The sequence below is a fragment of the Bicyclus anynana genome, chromosome 19 (genome assembly GCF_947172395.1).
Source record: "Bicyclus anynana chromosome 19, ilBicAnyn1.1, whole genome shotgun sequence".
Taxonomy (NCBI): domain Eukaryota; kingdom Metazoa; phylum Arthropoda; class Insecta; order Lepidoptera; family Nymphalidae; genus Bicyclus; species Bicyclus anynana.
In genome coordinates, this window is record NC_069101.1 from 14,869,759 (window position 1) to 14,895,107 (window position 25,349).

Below are 25,349 nucleotides of genomic sequence, written 5' to 3' on the forward strand. Positions count from 1 at the left end.
TAAATTCGCGTTTACATTTACAGTCACAGTATGAAAACATTGAAAATTCCCACTAGGCACACTGTCCTTTTGACCTGTCATGACAGAACACAGCTTCAACTCAGATGAATTTTGATAAGTTCAAATTACTCATTAAAAGAATAATTTACAAAACCAAAAATAGTATGTATTAAAATTTCCAAAAAGTATTACAATCACTGTAAACAATACAATTATATTAATACAAGGAACATACAATAGCATTATAATACTAAATTATTGTAATTTATTAAATAAGTTATACTTGTAAAATCAATAATTAAATTGATAATCTCAAGAATTTTAGAATGTTACCACAATACACAAATAACTGTAATGTACTTAATAGTACAAATTATATTTAATATATTTTTTCATACAGACAAGTTTTACAGAAAAATACAAGAATTTGAATAAGTAGCTAATTATATGGTGTATTACTGTCAGCCAAACTAATTTACATTAATATATAGCAAAAAATATATATATCGTGGTCAGTAGGCAATAGGCACCAGCATTAATTGAATCATAAGATATTTTACTTTATATGGGCACAGCAGAGTCAGACATCTTAATTCACTGTTCATAACTACTGTCATCCGACTGATTTAAATTAGGTTAGGGATTGTCCATTAATCATGTGTGGCTTGAAAGGGGGGAAAAATATAAATTATTACAAGGGAGACGGGGGAATACAGTGAGAGGTCACTTGTGTCTATTTAGTCCAAAAATTTCACCATATCACTAGGGCGGGTGGGTTAAAAAGTTGGTGTGATTAATTGACACCTTACTGGAAATTCATGCAAAAAAATTATTCCAATACATTAATATTTACATGTATAACAATACAGAGATCATTCATAGATTACAACCTAAAAAATAATACTTCCATGTCAAAAAATATGTATAAATTGTACTTAAACACAGGCAATTTTATACCACCATCTCAGATTGGTTGTATTCTATTCACCAATCTTCACAAACACTTTGGGTCTGGAGAACACTTTAATGCCCTCTTCTAGTTTGGCCAACTGCTTTTCGAGCTCCATTTTTCTGTTTCTCATTCTAAGTGTGTCAGTCTTTACTGGCATTTTGTTCAGTTCATTGACTAACTCAGCAAAACCTGAAATTTAACATAAAGCTTATAACACCAATATTAGGTTTAAGTCTATAATGTATACTTAAGCATATCATAATATAGGAGAATTTGAATATACTCAGTTATATATCATGTGGTGGATGCACACATAGTAAGGTCTATATAGAACAAAAAAGTCACAAATGCATGCTTTATGCATTTACAGCTGGGGGTTCAATTCCCTCAATTGGAAAATTTTTGTGTGTTTTCCAGTGTCTGGGTGTATTTATTTATTTATTTATATCCAGCAGTGGAAAAGTACATTCTGATAATAATATAAATATTATGGAGTTTATGCTAGAAAATCTAAATAGCTCCACAGTTATGGGGCTAAACTCAATGGGAATTAAAAGGGTCCATTCATTGTAATACTCTACCCACTAATTTTGGTTTAGAAATTGGAATATTGTTATTATTTAAAGTTACAGCTTAAGTATTGTTCCTTACTATTCCTAAGCATGCGCAGAGTCTCCTTTCTCTCAACGTCAGGCAGCGTCACATGTCCTGGAGGGCATACCACATGGTCTTCGTTCGTTTTGGCATCCTCCACTTCTTTTTCTTTCATGTTTTCTTTTCGTTCACGCAGGTATTTTGGGAGAACACCTTTTTGATAACCTGAATTTTCAATAAAGAATGATGTTATAAAAATAAAGGCACATAAGTATGTCCTATTTGCTATACTAGAGTTGGAGTTGGTTATTTATTGAGGAATTATCTAAATGGCTATATATTAAAAAATAAATTAATGCAAATGCTTACCTGGTGGTAAGTAAGGATCTTTATCCTTTCGTTCTAGAATAGCATTTAGTCGACTACGGTTTCTCTCTTCAGTGATACTCTCTTCCAGCCTTCTAGCGCTGACGGGGCTAGAGAGCTGGAGACTCATGTGTCCCGCGGAGTCACCGCTTGCCTTCATTGTAGTCTCATCATCTTCCCTCGTAGGATACAACATTGTCAACTTGTTACTTTCTGAAGGCTTCTGGGTTAAGGCGGACTCTATTGTCTGACAGGCTATATCTCTCAACCGCCCAGATGAATGTGACGATTCAGCATCATCAAACACCAATTCTTCCTGTTGCTTTGCTAGCAATTCTTTCCTCTTCAAGAACTCGGCCATATCACCCTTTTTTATTCGTAAATCTGTGTGTTTTTTCTTTGAATTTGAAGAATAACTTTTGCCAATGCTTATACTAGTTTTCCCGCTTTTGTTTGATTGTACAGACTGCATCTGTCCGAGGTTGGACGCAGAGTCAGTTTGAGGGGGAAATCTGGAGGGATTCACTGATTTAAGAGTGAGCTTCGTTTCCTTGGGTGATTTACCCTGTATTAATTTTAACTGCTTCATATTTTCCCTTATAAAATTCTTTTTTTGTTCCTTTTCTGAAATATAATGATTTAAAATGTTTATTTGATTTATTTACAGTGTATGTGACAAAAAAACGAATTGAAAGTATAACTTAATCAGTACACACTACACAGAGTAACTGACAGCATCTTATGCCTAATACATCTGAGTAACATACTATTTTTAATACTACAAATTTGTTGTGAATTCTACAATCTGCATAGATATTACAATAATTAAAAATCAATTTTTTATACACTTACTTGGTTCAGGAAATATACCCTTCAAAGTATACATTTTATGTGATAACAACAAACACTGAGTACAAACATTCACTCATTATTTAGCGTCTATTAGATTATAAAGAATACTCTTTTCTAAACAATATTAAATTTTCTTCATCGTGCACTGTGAATGATACGAAATAATTGATAATTCCGGTGTATTTTCCTATAAATTTTCGTTTCGTTTTTGTCACTTATTTTTCAAATAACTGTCAAAACTCAGATCCATAGACAAAATTCTATTTGGCTGGCCACTTTTGTTTTCTATTACAGTAGCGTAGCGAATTGTTAAAAAAATAAGCTATACTTTTTCATTGCTTTCTAAGATTTCAGCAGAAAGGGTACTTTTGATAAGCACAATACGTAACAAACGGCCTATTGCCTAGGTGATTAATCCATTGTTCATGATTATCGCGCTTGATTAGATTACAATAGTTTTATCTTTTATTTATTTTATTTAACTATCGTTTTTGAGCTGAATTAGTTAAAAAATATTATTGAGCAAAAATAAAACTGAAAATACCTATTTGTGAAGATTATCATACACTATGCACAAAAATTAAGGGAGCAGAAAAAAAAACAAAGTTTCAATTCAATCCAGCCAACCGTTTTTTTTTCCCACTTGATCGAATTTTTGAAAAAATTAAAGGAGCAAGAATTTCGCTCTGAAAATGTCATGTCATTTCTCAAAAATTTTCGATTTTTTTTTTCTTAAATTTTTCAAGTCACTAATACAGAATTGAGAGAAGAATGAAAAAAAAAAAAATTTTTTTCATTTTTGATAAAAATTATGACATTTTCAGAGCGAAATTCTTGCTCCTTTAATTTTTTCATTCAAAAATTCGATCAAGTGGGAAAAAAAAACGGTTGGCTGGATTGAATTGAAAGTTTGTAGGGTTTTTGTGGGTATATTGAACAGTAAAAGGCACACTTAACATCAGTGGTTTCCGCAATATTTTTGATTGGGCGCTTGATTTTCCAAAAAACGACAAAAAGCCCTTTTTTGGATGCTTTTTCAAATTCATGTAATGATTGAAAAAAAATTTTTTATTCAAAATTCAATTGCCAATCCTTGTAGAGAGTTTATTCAAGTTTTTAAAATTAACCTCAAAATTTCTGTGCGATCATTGGTTGCTGAGATATTGGTAATCAAAGACAAAATGATCTTTTTCCATTCAAACATCGATATCTCAGCGAGAAATGCTCGTATCGAGACTTAAAAAAAACGAAATTAAATCTGAATAAACAAGCTATCCGGTCCATATAGAGGTTGAGTCGAAAAAATTTTTTCCACGTCCGTAGATTAAAAAAAAAACCAAAAACATTTCAAAAATTTTTTTTTCGGTGGTTTTCTTATGATTACTCGAAAAATATTTTCAAAAAAAAAATTTCAAACTCAGATCCAAAAACTAAACACTTAGAGCTACAATTTGCTTTTTTTTTTTTGCTGTACGACCATTTTTGTATAAGTTACAGCCTGTTGAAAATCCCCCAAAAATTTGGATTTTTTTTCTGCTCCCTTAATTTTTGTGCATAGTATATAAGAGATCTTTAATAAGAGCTTAAATCAATACTTACATCATCGGCTTACCATCGTTTTTAAACTGTTCAGCAGGTAGAACATAATAATATTACGATGTCATTTTTCACTTTTTAGTTTAATGGCTACGTTTTTAGGTTTTGATGTCGGTTGTATTTTTTTTATTAAAATTTTATTATTTTTCCATTATTGCTGTAAAATAAATACTACGTGTAAAAATTACTTTCATACACAAAATGAACACCCTACCATTCCCTCCTAAAATTCAAAAAATCCTAAACTGACGAGGAATTTCCTTAACTGTCCTTCGTCTTCATCATCAAATTCCTAATGAGTCACAACCCATCTAGGTGGGTGGTAAGTTTTCATCAATACAAATTAATCAAGCCCAAACACAAGGTAGCTACTGTAAACCGTTAAGGAGTTCCCTTATTTGACCTTGGTCTTTATCACCAGACCGCTAATGACAATTACTACCCATCTAGGTGGAAAGTTCTCATCAATACAATTTATTTAAGCCCAAACACAAGGTAATTGCTGTAAATCGTTGAGGAGTTCCTTCGACTGTATTTTGGCTCCAACATCAAATCGATTTCAAACCTTCATGAAATTGTAGTGCTTTAAAAATCTTAACGAAAAAATTTACATACACTCTAGTCATCTATTTATATTTTGAAAGTTCCCCTCGATTTCTCCAAGTATCCATCATCATACTGACATGATGAATATAGGACCACACGGGAAGTACAAACCCTTTAAAACAAAAATATTTTTTCAAATCGGTTCAGGCGTTTTCAAGTAATCGATGTATATACATTATAAAAAATACCGGTCAACTTGAGAACATCCTCCTTCTTGAAGTCGGTTAAAAATAGAATAAGCTAATAAGCTGTGTCGTCACCGATTTACGCTGTCTTCTGACCTCACATGCGGAGCAAGGTCGCCGGCGTTTATGACAAATTAGAAAAATAAAAACAAGAATTTTCTACCGTAGGCAACTTAGCTGTCTACTATAGGCCATCTACTTTTTTATTGATTTTCATAGACAATTAGGAATTAAAAACAGACAACTTTTAAATATGGCAGGTACAAAAACTCGTGCCCGTTAACTCGATACCTGACCACCAAACACAACCAAACAAACTAAATTCTAGCCAGGTGTCATGTTAATACGCACGAGCTGAAATATGTAATTATAATTTGGACCGTTACATTCGAAAAATCATGAATAGTGGCGTGCGAGGGGCTCCTCTAGCGGTGAAATGTAAATTGTCACGACTGGGAAGAAAATTGCAGTTTTCCGACGACCCAAGAACTTTGGTAGCGCTCCCAAAGGATGTTCCTGAAAGAACTTGGTACCTAACCATTAATTATTTAAAAAAATATTACAATCGACTTCAAAACATAAACACCACACAACTAAAAAGGGAAAAATAACTTTTTCCATTCCATTTTCCACCTACTGATCACTTTGAAGTTGGTGCCATTCTGTGGTTTTGTAGGGGTAGTCTCTGGATCTACTAAACCGATTTTAAAAACTCTTTTACACAAGAAAGCTATTAAAATAACGTGATAAGCGGGTGTCATAAGCTATAGGTAATATTTATCCCCATAACCCCACGGGAACGGTTGAAACTGCGGGGCGTCTGCTAAAATATTATAAAGAGGTAAAGTTTGCGAGGTTATACCTCTGGATCTACTACACTAATTTAGAGTATTATTTTACCCATAGAAAACCACGTTACTTTTATGTATTATTGGCTATTTTTATCACCATATTTCCAAGGTAACGGGAACTACACGAGTAAAATTGCGGAGCGTCTGATAAAATATTACGGGTATAGAGGTAAAATTTTTGTTATTATAGGGGATAATCTCATTTTTTTCTTTAGGTACATGATAGCCCTTGACTACAATCTCACCTGATGGTAAGTGATGATGCAGTTTAGAGGAGATTACACACCCCTTCCGATTTATACACGACATCGTAACGGAACGCTAAATCGCTTGGCGGCACGTCTTTGGTAGGGTGGTAACTAGCCGCGGCCGAAGCCACCCATCAGCTAGACCAATTAAGAAAACCTCAATCGGCCCAGCAGGGGATCGAACCCAGGACCTCCGTCTTGTAAATACACCGCGCAAACTCACCGCGGAGACCGTCAAAAATGTTTGGATCTACTGAATTGATTTTGAAAATTCTTTTACCACTAGAAATCCCCATTATTTGTAGCGTCGTAGGTTATATTTTATCCCTGTATACAGAACGGGAACTACGTGAGTTTAACTGTGAGGCGTCGGCTAATATCTTTTCAACATAATATGGAGCTTACTTTGAGGTAAAAGGTTCCTTTAGACATACACCGAAGGTCACAAGACCTCGAAAAGTTTGCTCTAGCTACAAAAATAAGGTAGGTATAATACCTGTTCACATTTTTCATCGATGACGGTGATCCCTTAGGGCGGAAATACTGCAGAAGCAAGAGAATGACATGTTGATCCTCGACATTCGGGAGGAAATATTTGAAGACGCATTCAAGATCTGTTACCAGAAATACATGGACAAACAGACCGTATGTTTCACAGTGCATTGCGCTGCTGAAGCGTGGCTTCAATTGTTCAACTGGTAGGTACATCATTATTATTATTAAGTTATATCATCATAATCATCATCATCAGCCTATGGACGTCCGGACGTGAAATAGGCCTCTTGCATGGACTTCCAAGCACAGCGATCTAAAGCCGCCAGCATCCAACGAAGCTGCAACCCGCTTGATGTTTTCGGTCCACCTAGTGGGGGGTCAACCACTGCGCTTTCAGCTGCGCGGACATCATTCCAGCACCTCGAAACCCCCAACGTCCGTACAGTAGTACCTAGTTACTACCAGTCAAGAGTTAACTTGTCTTTAAAAGCAATGTTACATTATCCAAAACAACTTTAACTATGAGCATCTCCATCTAGGTACTTCTTCCGCCACGACCCAGGCGAAGATACAAGCGCCTATCCAAGCTGTTCCATACCCAAGCGGGCAGAGTCCTGGATCCCAGACGAGCCTCCAGACCCTTCCCCCAAGGACACCTGGTGTAAGCAGGAGCTGACTGTCCTGGAGCAACCGTTTGAGGAGAGCTTGAATAAATGGCCCAGCAGTTCTTCAATCGAAATGCCTTTTGTGGAGGATATACCGGAAGAATATTGGTAAGAACACTCCGTCAATTGAGGTTCTGTAAAGGCGTAAACTGAACCTGATCCAGCTGAAAGTCAACGCTGTATGCTTCGTCATGCAGCATAATGCTGAGCTGGTACCTTTTCAGGGTTTTGGTTTTGACATGCCCAGTTAGTTGAGGCATCGGACACTACATATTAGTGTACACACTACATTGTGTAGTGTAGCACAACTTTCAAATAAACATTTTCTATTTTTCTTTCTAGCCAACGGCCTCATTGGCCCAGTGGTTAGCTTATCTGGCTTAAGATCACGAAGTCCTGGGCTCAAGTCTTGGGTTGGGCTACCTAATAATGAATTTTTCTTTCTAGAAAATTTCAATGCTAATTTTCATGCCGCAGAGCATGTGAAGCCGTCGGTCTCGATCATATTCATTAACATCTGATAGTTATCGTTAAGTATTCAAAATTATCACTCTATTCTCGGCAACCATTAAAGTGTTCCTTATTTTATTGTCTAGGAAATACTGTTAATAGGCTAGGACAAGGAACTCCTTAGGGCTAGGTTCTAGTACATAAAGTATATGCACATAGTCATTGTTTTAGGTTTCCTGGTAAAGTGAATCTTCCAGCAGAAGAGACGGAGTCATTGGATATTGTGACTACCACATCATCATACGTTAGTTAACAGATTTCTTTAATGTTACTAAATAATTATTAAGAGCCGTGATAGCCCAGTGGATATGACCCCTTTCTCCGATTCCAGAGGGTGTGGGTTCGAATCCGGTCCGGGGCATGCACCTCCAACTTTTCAGTTGTGTGCATTTTAACAAATGGGCCGAATATGGGTTGATGACGACGAAATAATTATTCACTATTATTAGTAAAAACATATTTACTAATGTAATATCTTTACTAATCTATACTAATCTATACTAATATTATAAAGAGGTAAAGTTTGTAAGTTTGTAAGTTTGTAACAATTTTTTGAAATGGGGTAATCTTCGGAACTACTGGACCGATTTTAAAAATTCTTTCACCAGTAGAATGCTACGTTATCGGGGAGTGCTATAGGCTATATTTTATATTTCTATCATATATAACTATTGAGATATCGCGGGTTTTCTCTTACAGGTCAGACCGAAAAACTTACTTATTCGCATGCGCTGCCTCAACCATTGCGTATAACTGAAATAAATGTATGGAGGCTTTTTGAACCTTTAAAAGTTCTACAAAAAAGTCCGCGACACCATATATCTATCTTTTATATTTTAGCAGATATAGTACCTTTAGTACTTTAATAAATTATTTAAATTTTAAACTAAGGTTTACGTCATTATTTACACAACTAAACTTAAAACCTTATCAAAATAAATGATTTAATAATCACAAGGATATTATAGAGATAAGATTTGCCCTTTACAGTATGTTAATTAGTTATATAGTTTCGGAGATAATACAAAATTTCTGGAAGTCGCAGAAATGCCGCTATATGACGCCCCGCGGTTTCAATTACGTGGTTCCCGTTTCCGTGTGAATACGAGGACCAAACATAGCCTATGACACTCGCAAATAATGTAGCTTTCTATTGGTAAAAGAATTTTCCAAATCGGTCCAGTAGATCCAGAGATTACCCCCGACAACCACACAAACTTTACCTCTTTATAGTATTAGCATAGAAGTCGCTTGGGAAATTATAGTCTTTTGGTCATTGCACCACGCTCAAAAGGCTGGACCAATTTTGCTGAGGGTAGGGATAGGATAGGGGTAGGGAAGAGGTAGGGTAGGGGTAATCTAGGGAAAGTGTAGGGTAGGGTAGGGTAGGGTACGGATAAGGTAGGGGTAGTGTAGGGTAGGGTAAGGTAGGGTAGGAGTAGGGTACGGGTAGGGTAGGGTTAGGGTAGAGGTAAGGTAGGGGTAGGGAGGGGTTAGGGAATAGCGGTAGGGTAGGAGTAAGGTAGGGGTAGGAGTAAGGTAGAGGTAGGGTAGGGGTAGATTAGGCGTAGGGTAGGATAGGGTATGGATAGGGTACGGGTAGGGTTAGGGTAGGGGTAAGGTGGGGGGAGGGTAGGGTTAGCGTTAGCGGTAGGGTAGGAGTAAGGTAGGGGTAGGGTAGGGTAGGGTTAGGTAGGTTTACGAGCAGGGTAAGGTAGAGGTAGAAAAGTTTACATAAATTTTTACGCGGACGAAGTCGCGGGCGTCCGCTAGTGTTATATAAAGGTAAAGTTTGTGTTTTTGCAGGGTGTAGATCTAATTGAACCGATTTTGAAATTTTTTTACTACTAGATAGTCACGTTATTTGTGAATGTCATAGGCGTTATTTTTTTCCTGTGCTCTCACGAAAACGAGAACTCCATAGTTGAAACCGCGAGACGTCAGCTAGTAGTCAATCAAGTAACTAACCAAACTTTCAGACCTTGGCCAGAAAGGCTATTTTGTAACGATGTCATGTATAACTCGCAAGTGCGAGTTTCGAATTCATTCCCATCTCTCTCTGTCTAACACGATACTGTAGAAAGAGAAACTCGCACTTGTGAGTTATACCATACATCGTTACAGGATAGCCCTTCATTAAGAATTAAAATGTGGTGATAATGACGGCTATATGTTTGTATGATCAGGACGACTCGGTGTCGAGCAACTTGCGCGCTGAGAGCGAGGTGCTGCAAAACGTCACCGACTACAGCACTTCTGGAGAAGAATACTCCAGGGTAACTTTACCATGTTTCCTTAATAACTTACTCGTAATAATGCCACAGAATTGACGACCTCTTTTTTTATTCTTTACAAGTTAGCCCTTGACTACAATCTCACCAGATGGTAAGTGATGATGCAGTCTAAGATGGAAGCTAATTTGTTATGAGTAGAATGAAAATTCATACCCTTTTCGGTTTCTAGGTACACAACATCGTACCGGAACCCTAAATCTTTGTCGGTAGGGTGGTAACAAGCCACGGCCAAAGCCTCCCACCAGCCAAATAAATTAAGAAAACCTCAACTGGACCAGCTGGTGATAGAACCCAGGACCGTCAAGTGAAATCTGCCACAAAAGTTCTACCAGTACCAGGAGTATATTTCCAGGAGTCAGTGTGTAGTGCTGTGAAGAACCCGACGCCGGTGAGGAGCTCGCTGCGGGGCACGGGGGACTCGGCTGCGAAGCGCAAGAGCAAGCGCAGGAGCGACAAGAGCAAGGTGTTCACACTCAGCAGAGCGAGGTCAGACATTTGGGCTGGAACGGTAGTCTGGCAAGTTCGATAACATTCCCATGATACGCGGGCGACAGGGAGAAAGACTGCGAGAGTGTGAAATTGTGCGTGCGGGGAAGTGACGTGGGTTTTTCGTTCATCGCTACACGGCCCGCGCGGAACATCGGGAGTGTTATGAACTAAGTTGCCAAGCTATAACTGCTCTATCTTTATGTTAAGGAGTAAACTGGAGTAAGATAACTCCAGTTTTTGCCATATTATTCATTGATACTTTGCTCCTATTGCTCGTAGCGTGGTGTTATACAGGGTGTTACGTAATTTATGGACAAAACGCAAATGGTAGATGCACCACCTAATTATCTAAAACTGATATGAATAATTTTAAACAAATGGTAAATTTTTGGTACGGATTTTCCAGTTAATTTTATGAAAGATAAATAATTATTGCACACAAAACAAATACTATGTAATTCATAAAAATAGTATCATAATACATTTTTTTATAATTTAATCCGTAATGTTTAACAAAAATTAGATCTTTAAAATCTTAGGCAGTTGCAACATTGAAAAAACTGATTGAAGAAAAAAAATTAAAAATCCCAAAAAAAATAAAACTTGGTCACCCTGAGGATTTTTCGAAAACTATTCAAATTAGTTTCAGATAATTAGGTGATGTATCTATCATTTGCGTTTTATCCACCTTATTACACCTTGTATATTCAGCTAGCATTTAATTTTTCTGGATGAATGTATTATCCGACACAAAAATAACTTTTCAATACCAATCAGTACTTCCTGAGAACAAACAAACATACTCTTTAACTTAACTGGTTTCAATAATATACCTACCTAGATGTTGGTCTCATTTTTTTCGATTTGTAGTATGCAGGGGAGGTCCAAGGGCGCGCTGCCGCCGCTACCTGGCGACTCGAGGTCCAGGATCAGTGTCATCTCGGACTGTCGACTTCGGAACTTGAGGTAAGTATAACTTGAAAAGGATACTACTCGAGCGTACTACAACATTAATGAGTTCCTTAATGATAAAGATGCTTGGAGGCCGTTGGATCAGCTTCCACCTTCACACAGGAAGTAAAACTATAAGAAATGTAAACAGTAATTGTTATCAATTGTAAATTATAATACTGTATGACTTTTTCAAAAGAGCAACTGTTGAGTTTCTTGCCGGTATCTTCTCAGCAGAACTTGCCTTCCGAACCGGTGGTAGAATCTTTACAAATAGTCAACTGACGTGTCAAAAGTGCTTGTAAACTGAGCCTACTTGAAATAAATGATTTTTGATTTTGATTTTGATTTTGATATTACGGGTTTAGTTTATGTATGTCAGGTAAAAGTAGTTGTGAGTTTTAAGAAGTGAAGTAAAATCCCTCTATAACTTGCTTAATTACCTTGGCTAGAGTTAAAGCAAGTTCTGTTTTAGTAAAGGTGTCCAAGAATATTCTAGTAGGATCAGCAGCGTAGCGTGTCTTGGTGCGGCCCTGTATCACAATTTGGGGGCCCAAATGAAGGGTAAAGATTTCTTACAAAAGAAACAAAATGCTAGCTTAAAATAAATATGACAATGACTTAATCTATGTACCTAGGATGTTTGTAAATACGTTATGGGCGCTTAATCCGGGAAAAACGAGATTACTTGTTTGTTTTTTTTGTCATTTCTGAAGTAAAAAATCTATAATTTTTTTTTATTCTTAACAAGTTAGCCCTTGAATCTAATCTCACCTGATGGTAAGTGATGATGCAGTCTAAGATGGAAGCGGGCTAACTTGTTAGAAGGAGGATGAAAATCCACACTCCTTTAGGTTTCTACACGACATCGTACCGGAACGCTAAATCACTTGGCGGTACGTCTTTGCTGGTAGGGTGGTAACTAGCCAAGGCCGAAGCCTCCCACCAGCCAGACCTGGACCAATTAAGAAAACCTCAATCGACCCAGCCGGGGATCGAACCCAATACGTCCGTCCACGGAGGCCGTCAAAATCACTATCAGTTTGTTTTTTTATGTTTTTTATTTAAAAGCACTAGAATAAGTGAGATTGTGGATTACATTTTACAAATTTTCGCTTTCACACGTAAGAGGCCCCTATAGTCCGGAGGCCCCGTATCATTGTTTCTTTGTCTGTGACTCCATGGAATACTATGATATTTGTCTATCTTGCTTCTTGATCATTCTGTTGAGTTTGCAAAGATATTGGGTTGTAAAGACATCTAGTGTCCTGGATTTCAGTATTTTCTGAATAATTCTCGTTCCGTGGCTAGTTATCAAATTATGGCAAATGAGCCGTACTCCTTTCCATTAACGCGATACCATCTAACTGCATTACACTTGAAATCAAGAGACATCACAGTCAGTCGTCAAAATGTAGATTAAAAAAAATAAAATATTTAATTACTCAATGACCAATAAGTTTATTAAGAGTATCTTTTTTTTAAATAAAACGTTGATTGAAACTTCCTTAAAAAAATGATTAAGTAAAGTAAGTAAATATCTACAGATATTTACTGTACATCTATTAGGTAATGACGTGTAGTTACAATTTAATTTCTTTAAAACTAGTTTGAGATAATTTTGCGTCTTTTGAAGTTTTGATATTAGATCTCTCCTCACTCAGGGGATTAGAACTTTCTCCTACAAAAGGAACAACATGTTCATAAAAGGATATTATATTCCTTTCTTTTCATACTGTACTGTACTGAAACTAAAAAAAAGGGCTCATTGAATTGAACGTGAAACTATAAAAAACTTCGTGGGAAAAGCAAAAGTTCGCGCACGTGCGTGCCCCGACAAAAGAGCCCGTCAAAGAAATGACTTGTTAAGTTTGAGTGAGTACGATGACCCTCCTAACCTCCCGCGGTAATACTATGGGAATGTATGAATCGGAGGGAGGTAAAAAACTCGTGTTTCATCAATACGATGTATTGTATTATGTTGTGAATGCATTTAATGTGGACACTTGGGTATTGGCGGTCAGGGTTGCCACTCATGAAAGTATTTCTTACAGTTTATAGTAATCGCTGTTGATTTTTTTTACCGACTAGTTAGCCCTACAATTTGCTTTGATGCGGCAACCCATTTACTTCTTTGTCTTATAACAGGGTGTTTTCTGCACTTGGCCAGTTTATTGGCCGTTATGCAAGGATCTTCGGTGTAGATCCCCGCTGGATTACTCCATCCAGTCTAGCTTGCCCTAGAAGCATAGCAGGCCGCCTACGATACGTCTACGATAGCCTCATGGAGTCTCTTTCCTCTGAACATTCCATGCATCGGAGTTTCGTATTCCTCCATAAAGGATCTTTCACAGATGAAATTTCTACAGACAGCATTCCTAGAATTGAAAGATGTTTGTTTAGTGAACAGTGTCTCATTATCACTATTACCGTTTTCAGTTTGATACAACTAACTGACGAGTCATAGGTATAAGAACGATGCCCAATTAGTGCGTGGCATCCCGATTTCCATATAATTTTAAACGCTATGCCTCATTAAAGCTTTGCGTCGTTATAGTGACGTTTCATTGAAGCTGTTTTTGCTAAAACGGACAGTGTTTCACTTGTTTCGTTCTATTGGATATAGGATTACTGACTGGATCATCGTCTTGCACTGCGACGTCTTGCGTCATATCAAATCAGGTGTGGCATATAATGCATTGATCCTTGAATTCGATTTTTTAAAGTTTAAACTCACTGGATTGCATGGTAATGTCGAGTTTTGTCATTGTTGACAACCCTGGGTTGTACACCCCAGGTGCGCGGGGTCAGCGACCGGTGACGGTCCGTCACTGAAAGATCTCGTATCGGCTGCTGAGGTACCACGTGACAAACAATGTTTCACTACTGCCCTGAACTATATAAATATGAAATGAAATATATATTGCGGAGTGTGCACAGAAGCTATTCAATAGTATTTTAGAATTTAAACTATCGTGAGTGTTATTCATATTAATTGATTATGAAACACGGCTAAAACTCACGTGATATTACGTCGGAGTATGCCCGACTAGTTTCGAACCCATACGGGGCCCTTAGTCAGGGGAAACTAGTCGGGCATACTCCGACGTAATATCACGTGAGTTTTAGCCGTGTTTCATAATCAATTAATATTCAATAGTATTTTGTAAAATAATAAAAATATAAAAAAGTCCTAATCGTATTAACAAGTAGATGTAATAATTCAACTAAGGCTGAAAGAAGCTAGCAGGTCAAGTTTTGCAGCCGTGATAGCCCAGTGGATACGACCTCTGCCTCCGATTCCGGACGGTGTGGGTTCGAATCCAGTCCGAGACATGCACCTCCAACTTTTCAGTTGTGTGCATTTTAAGAAATTAAATATCACGTGTCTCTAACGGTGAAGGAAAAACATCGTGAGGAAACCTGCATACCAAAGAATCTTCGTAATTTTCTGCGATAGATGCCCCAGTGGGATAGATGACTTGATTTTTATTTCACTATGTTAGGAACACTGTGAGAGTTAAATTTTACTGTAAGTAACGAGTCCTCCCCCTGCAAACCTTAGTGTCGGGAGGAATTTCGACCGGAGTGCATATGCTTCGTCTGTGTGAGTAAAAATCTTCCGCGGTGAGACGACAAAAGGCGCCAAAATAAGATTCGTAAGTACTTCCAACAGTGTATTTTTTCTCTCGCTTATAATGTCTATTTTTTTCTATTTGTCTGCATGCATTGAAGATTAGCCTATGTAAACTGATAGATTTTATAGTAATTGAAACTCAACTTTTGTTTTTATTGATAAGGGCATCTATCCCCTACAAAAAGTATAGTTGCCCCGTTTTTTATTAGGATAGATGCCCCTAAGGGCAACTATCCCCAACTGTTTATTATAAGTGTTGTGTTGTTGCAGGAGAGCAAAATGCCTTGTAAATATTAAAGGAAACAGGGTGTTGTCCCTCGTACTGTAACCTAGACCGAAGACAGTATGCTAGCAGCGTTTGAAGAAATGAAAAAGAGAGAGAAAGGCGTAAATCAGATTTCTAGAATATAAGGAATACCATCTAAAATATTAAGACGAAGATTTGCCATTAACAGTAATTCTTATTTTCAAAGTTACTGTATGTGTACTGTTGTTTTAAATTTTAATTACTTTTACTTTGTATTGTATTGCATTATATCATTGTAGTTATTGTCTGGCATAATTATTACTGAAAAAAATTATATATATCCAGCATTTATTCTTATTTGTTTTATGAAAACATGCTGTAATAACAAAAAACGACTCGTGGCTCTTACATTCAAATTAGGAGAAGCTGGATTTCCGCTGGACCAAACAGCAATACGTCAGTTAGCATACCAGTTTGCTAAAAAACTACAGTTAAAGCATAACTTTGACAAAGATGACCAAGAAATGAAAACGAAAGTTATATAAAACACCATAAAGACTGATTATAATAATATAGTTGTTTGATTTCAGAACAAGCCAATTACAATGTTCAAACTAAGTCGCCAATCCCCACTAAGGGCACCTATCCTCAGAAGTTTTTTCATGATAAGTCTTCTATCCGCCACAGTAGGCGTCTATCCCATTTTTTAGAGGTCCAAAAAATTACAATTTACACAAAATCTACACAGTCTATATCAGAACGATTCAGATAATATAGAACATTAAGAAATATATTTAATATCTCCCAAAGAACGCAATGCTCTAAGATTATAAAATTCGGAGTTATTTAGCATTTTCGAAAAGTGGGGCATCTATCCTAGACTTACCCTATTAAGTCTGCCAATCCGCATTGGGCCAGCGTGGTGGACTATTGGTTTAACCCCTCTCATTCTGAGAGGAGACTCGAGCTCAGAAGTGAGCCGATTATAGGTTGATAAAATCAAAATTAAAAAAAAAAACAAGTTTTACGTATTTTAAAATGCAAGGATAGATAACGTCGTGTATTACATGGATGGTCGGAATTATTTGAATTACTTTTGTATGTAAACATAAAAAGTTTATATGCTTTAGTTAACAAAATATTAGTTATGCAGGTCGGCTCCTATAAGTAGACTCGACAACACCTTGAAGTTATGGGAAATACTCCCGAGCACCCTGTATATTATTTTGACCCTTTGCGAATTAAATTTAGAAACTCAGATGAATAAGCCGATACAAGATCATCTCTCTTAAACGCTCTGTGAGGCTGGAGTAGCCGCCAAATGAAAATTTACGAAAATGATGTCATAGTAGACCTAATTAGGTCGAAAGATTACGAGTACGCCTAGATGAATGTTCGATCCAATTTGAATTCTTTATTTTTCGACTTAAAATGGGTGTCAAATTCAGAACCTTAGCGGACCCAACCCGGCACTAGACCAAAGGGCACTATATCAACCCTTGTTTGTCGTCGGGCACGCGGCGCGACGTCAGTCCTTTGTGCCACTAAAAGCTTTTGTTCATATCGTGATGAATGGGCTCGCGAATTATGGGCCGCGTTTTCATTTACCAAAGTGTTTGTACAACCTCGAGGTGCCGTGTTATTGGTATTGGATATAATGTCGGGAAATGGTGACACTAACGACGGGGGAATAATGGACCTATTTGTTTCGTCTACGAGCTTTCCTATACGATATTGCACGACCCATACCGTGAGGTTTGTTTCAAACTTCCCGCTTAGTAAAAAAATAAAAATAAATAAATATATAAGCCTTTATTCTAGTACCTTTTTACAATTTTCACTTATAATCTAGCATTAATTAAAAAGTAATAATTTCACTAAGTACAAGTCGTCTGTATTGTTTGCCGGTAGGGTGGTAATAAGCCTGGGCCGATGACTATAACATCAGATCATACCTAGCCAAGTCTAGAAAATATGTATAAAATCCTAAACTGCGACATGAGCTGCAAATAGAACCTAGGGCCTATCTGTTGGAACACTAGCGCCAAAAAGATTGTATCTGGGTATCTATTTACCTACTTATAATCTTTCACAAAAACTCCACTTTCTTTTCATAATATTGTTTTAGTTTTGAGATCACTTCTATCATAAAAATACGTATTTTTTCCAATGTTAGCCAGGTATCTCGTTTCGTATGATAAAAATAATATTTCTGGAAAAACTTCATAGAAAAATAAAAAGCAATTTCATCAAAGTACATCAAAGTTTCCTATTTGATGTTTGGATCTTGAAAGGTTTCCCCTGTTACCAGGAATTTACGGTAAAAAACCGCACCGTACGTATCTCGTAATGGTCAATAAGTAGCAGCGGAGGGTTGAAGGGAGTTAGGCGTGCATTTGACGCGGGGGTACGAAAGACCACTAAATTAGATGCCTGTTCAATAAGATAACCCTCAATTCAATCGCCTCGCAGACTACAAATGCGTCGTAATCAAAGAGGAAACTATGAGATCGGGACAAAGAGACCCCATTCACACTGCCCTAATTTCTAACTACAAACTACATTTGCGTGCGCGTATATGAAGCTCTATGGTGATATAATTAAGGGTTACATTTAAGTTTTTGAAGTGCAAAGTTAAGTTAGTTTAGCAATTACGTGCGTAGGCAATGCGATCGTTCAGAAATTGGGATTCCTCTTTGTTAGTGCGTGTAATACATTACGCGTATCTATACATATGTTAGGTATATTAGATTATATTGCTTGTCCTCTCTGGATACGCGTGGTTTGATTATTCAATTTGTGACTTCTACTGTGGACAGGGTTCGACATCATTTAAAATAATACCTAACTGAAATACAAAATATTGAGTTTTTAATTGTACTGCTACTTGTACTAAACGGTAATTTATTTTGGAAATAACACCAACAAATTACCAGACTGTTGCTGTGAAGTTTTAAAAAGTAATAAAACTCATTCTTTTATATTCCGAGCCAAGGGCCTCAGGACTCAAACCCAACAACTCATGATCCGAAGATGCTAACCAAGCACCAAAAAGTGAGAACCCCTGTATTTAATTTGTTCAAAAATAAGTACAGACAGATTCTCGTCATACTTTTACAATTGTTCGAAATCAGTTTCTATGTGGAGTTTTCATATACAGGATGTGTTTAAAATGTGCTTGGAAAGACAAAATCGTGAAGTTTCAAAAATATTCAAAAGAATAAAAGGTCGATTTTGATTAAAATTGTATTTTATGCAAGAATCAGCTTATAAATTAATATGATTAATTTATAAGCTGAAGCTGACAAAGTAAATGACTAAATAAATGATAAAAAATAATAATCCTTGTAAATCTTTTTATATTACTAGTTACCTAAATCTAAATTATCCCGGGGGATAAGTTAAACAAGATAAGGTATTTTTAGTTACTACCTACAACAAAAAAATCATGATTGTTTTGGGGCTTAAACTATACTAATTAAAAATATATACCAAATTGTATTGATTTAGAATGAATTTGTAATATCAAAATAGCTGTTCTTATAAATCCATTGATGACTTTTTAATATTAACGTCATAATAAATACTAATGTAACTATGCAGCTTTATTCAATATTCGCTAATAATAAAGAATTTAATATTTTAGGCACACTTGTAAAAACATCCTGTATATTGGGAAGTTGACATCCCATTGAATAAGGTATTCAGTATTATGTAACACAAACATTAATTTAATTGATGAGTTTCTTCTTTGATATAATCGAGGAGAGGAAACTCTGAACTTCGTTTCTCCAATTTGAGTAACATTTAATTCAAACTTCAAACAACATTTTCTTTGTTCAAGTTGGCCTGTAACTTTACTTGTCAAGTTTGTCTGACTTTCGTTATCAAATGCCGGAAATCCTGGAGAGAATGGATGTCATTTCTATCTTTCTCTAGTTAGCTGTGCCGCGTGGTTTTACTCTTGGTATCCGGCTTCTACAGTGTTATATTAAATTGAGACAATGACGACCCCATCGCGTGGAAATTCATCACGGCCAATGTCTTACTTAAACCTCTTTCCCGGTAAAAACATCGTGTTTTACATCAAATGACATTACTTTAGCGGCAATGGTGGTAAGTGGCGATGTTATTTCAACGAAAATGGCGTTAATTAAAGTTATTTCGATGAATGACGTAAAACCATGTTAGTTGATGCAGAAACGAAAAATTACTGGCGCTTGATGTAGTTAGAGTTACATAGGCTAACTGTGGCTCATGTATGAATAGTATGGCGAATCTATAAGGGTTCATTGTTGTTTATGGAATCCTAAAATGCAGAATCATTAAATACAAAACTAGTTCGGTGTCTATTAATAAAGACACCGAGTTAGCTAATGACCTAATGTGCAGTAGTAGAGCTTTTGTAGGCTAGTCAGTGGCTTTGCCGTACCTACTCTATGACATCAGTATGACGCGGCTGCTTCCAGAGGTTTCCGAGTCAATGGCACCAGGTGAACGCCCTCTCACCTCGCCGTCCCGGGTTCGAGTCCCGCCGTGAACTGTATAATTTGTCGCCGATTATACTAACGTGTGCACGGGGGATCAAATTAAGCAGGAACTCGGAATTTCTGATACATTTTGGGTGGTGACTGAATTTTACATACTTTAATAAATACATATGTTACATTTGCCTACCAAATGCCGAAGTTCCTGTGACGCTGTGGCTGTGCAGACCTATAGTTTACAAAGTCTCAGGTTTAACAAGTCCTCGGGACGTTTTTCATTTTCTAAATTATCCCCTAAAATTTAGGGGATATTAAGCCATAAGCAAAAGATTATATTTAGGGCATTGTCAAGTTAAAATTAACTCTCATTAGCTCTCAATACGAATAGTTATCGACAGGCTTGTCCCTGGAGATATTTGTATGCTGTAAATTCCTCGTACAAAATATATTTCTTTTGTTGATGGCAGATTTTACAATAAAAAACAGCCGGTTAGCACCAGTTTTTATTGCAAAAGTCGACAATAGTATAATCGTCTTATTGATTTTTTAATTATTATCGAAATTAATAGAAGACCTGTCTGTTTTCCATTTGTTTGACAATTTAGTTATGGAAACCTATACCCCAATCCTTTGTAGATACATCTAGAAATGTATAGAATATTTTCTACGAATATAAAGATGAAGTTGCCACCCACGAGTAAATAGTATGCGGGCAATAGAATTGAACGAGAGATGTAAATGCGCTTATCGCTTATCAATGTGGTCCGGGCGGGCGTGTGCCGCTATCTGCAAGTCACCTTCGAATTGTGCGGTCAGCCACCGGCCGCAGGCGGCGTTCCCACTGGATGGATGGAAGATGGCCTTTGACTGACTTCAAAATGAAGCATGAACTGGTATTTGTCGTTAAACTGAACGCTATTATGGCAGAATTAATCCCAAGGTCACTGAGCTTTCAAAATGAATTGGAAATTATATATCCCAAAGCTAAAGTAGATAGTTTTTGGTTTACTCTACCTTAACTCTTTTAGCACACAGTGTTGCTATTTTTACTTTTGTCATTTCTGCAGTTTTTTTTTGTTTTTTTTTTCGGGGAGCACCACCAGATTAAATTATATTATAGATTACTTTTTACAAATTTTTGCTTTCACACATAAGTGACCCCTGTAGTCCGGGGGGCCCCGTATCATTGGTACGGCTGATACGGCGGTAGCTACGCCCCTGGTTAGACTGTAGAAAAAATGTGTTAGAACTGGATTCGATAAAAGTTTAGCTGGCGATCCCGCCAGCTAAACTTTTATCGTATCCAAAAGCGCCATAGATTTCGATTAAGATAAGTAAGTAGTAAACTAGAAATAAGCCTTCAATCACCAGTAGGTGGATTATAGCTTACTTTTAATATATAGCTTTACATTGAGTTTGTTTCTTAGCACAGACGGACTTACTAGTGTCTCTAAAGTCAAATGAATGACGCATATCTGACGTTTCCCACCCCTTCTAAAAGTGGTTATCAATTCGACTGAAATCTTTAACGAACAATATCACTCGTTATAATTCTTCAATCTTCCTCCTCTTCTGCTGCTGTTAATCATTCTATTTTTACACATGCCAATTTTGATGGAGTTTGTCTTTCATGATCTCTTTTATGGCACCGCAAAACATAGTGTTGGTCGTCTTCTCACAAGGTGGACCAGTTACACCAAGAGAGTAACAGGGAGCCGCTGGATGCTTGCGACCGTGGTGTTTGGAAGTCCATACAAGAGGCGTTTTGTCCAGCAGTGGACGTCTATCAGCTGATGATGATACATTTTTTCCTGTACTTTTATCCAAGTAATATGAAAGGTCCACCGCGACTGGCGCGTTTAAAATGCGGATCCTTTGCAATTCTAAACACACCAAGGCTCTGCCGGTGTGTCAACGCTCGACAAACTAATTCGCTGCGTACATTACCACCTTCTCAACACTCGGGCCACTTTGTATTATAAGTGCCTACTTGGCGTATGAGGTTAAATGTGGAGGAATTTTCCGGCACACATTAAAGAGATCTTACCTCACGGCATCATGAACTGCAAGTTGTGTAGCACTGCAAATTGACGGACCAAGCTGATGGTAGGCTGATGACGATTTCTCTGGCATAGTTGGTACTGTTGTGTTATTAACAGAGAGGTCCGGTTACAAGCAAGGGTCAGATCTTGTGGTAGTCTTCGGTCGTGGTTGGTTATCACCCTACCGGTAAAGACGTAACGCCAAGCAATTGGAAATTCCTGTACGATGCCGCGTAGAAACCGTCAGAGGTATGGGTAGAATTAAAAAATTGTAAGTGAAAAACTATAACCTGTAAGGGAGCAACACTTCGCAGGATATGCAAAGAGCATGACCTACAAAGTGCTGGCCTGTGTCCATAAACACTAGGCGTAGGAGTTGTGCCTGAAATCACACCGGCAACCACGCTCTTTAGACTGGAACAAAGCAATGTTGTTTGGCAACAGAAAAAGTCATGGATGGACGTCCACTGCTAGACATAAGCTTCTTGCATGGACTTTCATACACAGCGGTCTCGAGCCGCCAGCATGCAACAGCTCTCTGCAACCAGCTTGATGTCCTCGCACCACCTAGTGCAGGGTCGCCAGCACCTTGAGTTACCAACGTCCATCGGCTCTTCGAACTATGTGGTCTGCTCATTGCCACTTCAGCTTCGTATTACGTAAAAAAATTTGATACCATAATTTAAGTTGGGGAAAGGGTATAATTTTGACGCATTTTGTGCGTTTAGCTTTCACGGAGTGAGCTTATTAATAATCGATTTACTTATCGGATTATGATAAAATACAGTTGTTGTTCACAGATTGGAGACGCAGTATGAGATAACACGCGAGAAAATCGATACTCCACCCGGAGAGCCGGTCAAACGGAAGTGAAGTGACTCCTGGCAGCTTGCACCGATGACCAACTGAAGAGTGACAGTACCAACGGTTTTGTAATGCACCCGCATACAGCTCCTATAGGGTTATAAAGATTAGTCAAAAATCTTAATGCTTCTAACAATCATTTCAAATACATATTCTACGTTTTGAAGATTTGGCTTTGATTGTAGTAGTAGCTGACAGATGTGTTGTGTGTGAAACTGAAAGTACGATAAGAAATATGATAATAAATTATCATTTATCTGTGATTGTGAATGAATTTGTTGCTGGGCAAGCTCCGTTGCTACTATATACAGTGTTTTAACTGCTTTGATCTGTTGTTAAGACTGACTGGGTGTTTTGTCGTCATTTTACACTGCGGCGCATGCGCATTTTTGTCTGTCTGTCTGTCTGTATGTTCGCTATAGAAACAAAAAGTATTCGACGGATTTTAACGAAACTTGGTACAATTGCCCTTCATACTCCTTTGCAGGTTATAGTATCCTTTCATCACGCTGCGATCAATAGTAGCAGAGCAGTGAAGGGAAATGTTGGGAAAACGGGAGAAGATAGGTACTCCATTTTTTAAGCTTCCATCGCGTGTGCAGCCTAAATGGTTAGAGTAGGGGTAGGGTAGGGCTAGAGTAGGGGTAGCTGAAAGTTTAGATCGACTTTCACGCGGACGAAGTCGCGGGCGTCCGCTAGTAAGTAACATTAGCTATATTTAATCCCCGTACTCCTACAGGAACTACGCGGGTGAAACCGCGGGGTATCCATTGGGCCTTTGTGTAGATAAGTAACCAGCTTCTGTCAGAAGTGTTCTGTCTAACGCTAGTATAAGTATAAATATAGCATGGGGTACATACATTATTATGATGTCTTCAGAAGTCATCTCTTGCTCTCTGCTACAGTGCGAGCGCTGGCCGCACCATCACATTATAATATCCCACTTTATGGGTGCTTTGGATGCGCATAATCATGCAAATTGCATCTTTTATCATGTTGTAAGTTTTTACGATTTTTCCAGCTTTCATATTTGAGACAATGGCTTTATGAACCAGCTTGGTACCCCGTTGATGCACCATAATTTTATGGAATTGAAAATGATATTATGAGGCTTTGGATGATGAGTTCGGGTCTATGAAATACTGAGATTTTCTTTTTTTATGAAAATATTTGAATATTCTCACCCCGGCGTTACACTTCCATAAGCCGGAGAGCATCTTGTGTAGTCCCAGATTAACTTATTATCATTTAAAATGTATTTTATATTGATTTCGTGCATTCGATTGTCTAAACACGAAAAACGCGAAAAAAATTGTTTCATTGATTAATTGATCCAAACACGAAAAAAATTGATTAGAGAGAAACTTGGTGGATTTTTTATTCCCTTATTGGTGGATTTTCTACTTCCTTATTGGTTTCAGAGTTTTGTTTTTTGAGCTCCATAATGTGTTTCTCTAGTTTGTCTAATCGAGTGTCTAAACAAACACTCATAAAGTTAAGTCAGTATAGTGGGCAGTGGTGTGTAGATGGTGTATAACTAGAGTATGCACTAAATATACAATGTATTTTTTTTCTTCTAATTCGGATTAATAATAATGTTCCAAGGTAGTCACTCTTGCATCTATGAAATGCATGCCACTTAGCCAGGATCCGTGGAGAATTTTAACAATTGATTACTGTCAAGTTAATTTTCCGAAAATTGTTGATTATGGTAGCTAACTGGGCTACCAGGTAATAAAGATTTAAGCGTCGGAACGAGTCATTGTGGCTGTTCAGTTGCATAACTATTAATTAAGCAACATTAAAATAAACAGCTGGTTAGGTACAACTTTTAACAATCTTGTTATTGATACAAGTAGGGAGGAGTGGAGTTTACCAAAAGTTGTTACTAACTAGCTGAATATGCTCAAGTAAAATGCTCCACGAGATACTCCAGTGGATATGACCTCTGCCTCCGATTCCGGAGGGTGTGGGTTCGAATCCGGTCCGGGGCATGCACCTCCAACTTTTCAGTTGTGTGTATTTTAAGAAATTAAATATCACGTGTCTCAATCGGTGAAGGAAAACATCGTGAGGAAACCTGCATACCAGAAAATTATCTTAATTCTCTGTGTGTGTGAAGTCTGCCCATCCGCATTGGGCCAGCGTGATGGACTATTGGCCTAACCCCTCTCATTCTGAGAGGAGACTCGAGCTCAGCAGTGAGCCGAATATAGGTTGATGACGACGACGAAAATGCTCCACGGATCCTGGTCTAACTGAGTTACGTCTGCGCTGCACATCTCCTTTAAGGAGGTCTTGTAATTAAGAGATGAATGAGAAAATTGTTTGGAGCCCAGGATCAGTCATTGTACTCTAGCGGAAATAAAAGAAAATAATTTTATTAACTATTTTCTTATAAATCTACGAATTTACTTT

The 25,349-nt window shown here is 37.4% G+C and overlaps 2 protein-coding genes across 2 annotated transcripts; one reads left to right on the plus strand and one right to left on the minus strand.

Moving 5' to 3' along the window:
* Positions 1 to 144: 144 nt before the first annotated feature.
* LOC112044088 (uncharacterized) lies at positions 145 to 3,342 on the minus strand. The gene is made up of 4 exons (XM_024079826.2): positions 2,765 to 3,342; positions 1,916 to 2,536; positions 1,604 to 1,771; positions 145 to 1,141 (listed from the first exon to the last, which is right to left on the minus strand). The coding sequence occupies exons 1-4, from the start codon at positions 2,796 to 2,798 to the stop codon at positions 981 to 983; spliced, it is 984 nt and encodes a 327-aa protein (XP_023935594.1). The 5' UTR covers positions 2,799 to 3,342; the 3' UTR covers positions 145 to 980.
* A 2,207-nt stretch (positions 3,343 to 5,549) lies between these two features.
* On the plus strand, positions 5,550 to 24,645 carry LOC112044089 (uncharacterized). The gene is made up of 8 exons (XM_052887611.1): positions 5,550 to 5,680; positions 6,778 to 6,948; positions 7,285 to 7,518; positions 8,092 to 8,164; positions 10,107 to 10,196; positions 10,567 to 10,700; positions 11,574 to 11,669; positions 22,868 to 24,645. Exons 1-8 carry the CDS (start codon positions 5,550 to 5,552, stop codon positions 22,938 to 22,940), a joined length of 1,002 nt encoding a protein of 333 aa, XP_052743571.1. The 3' UTR covers positions 22,941 to 24,645.
* Positions 24,646 to 25,349: the final 704 nt, after the last annotated feature.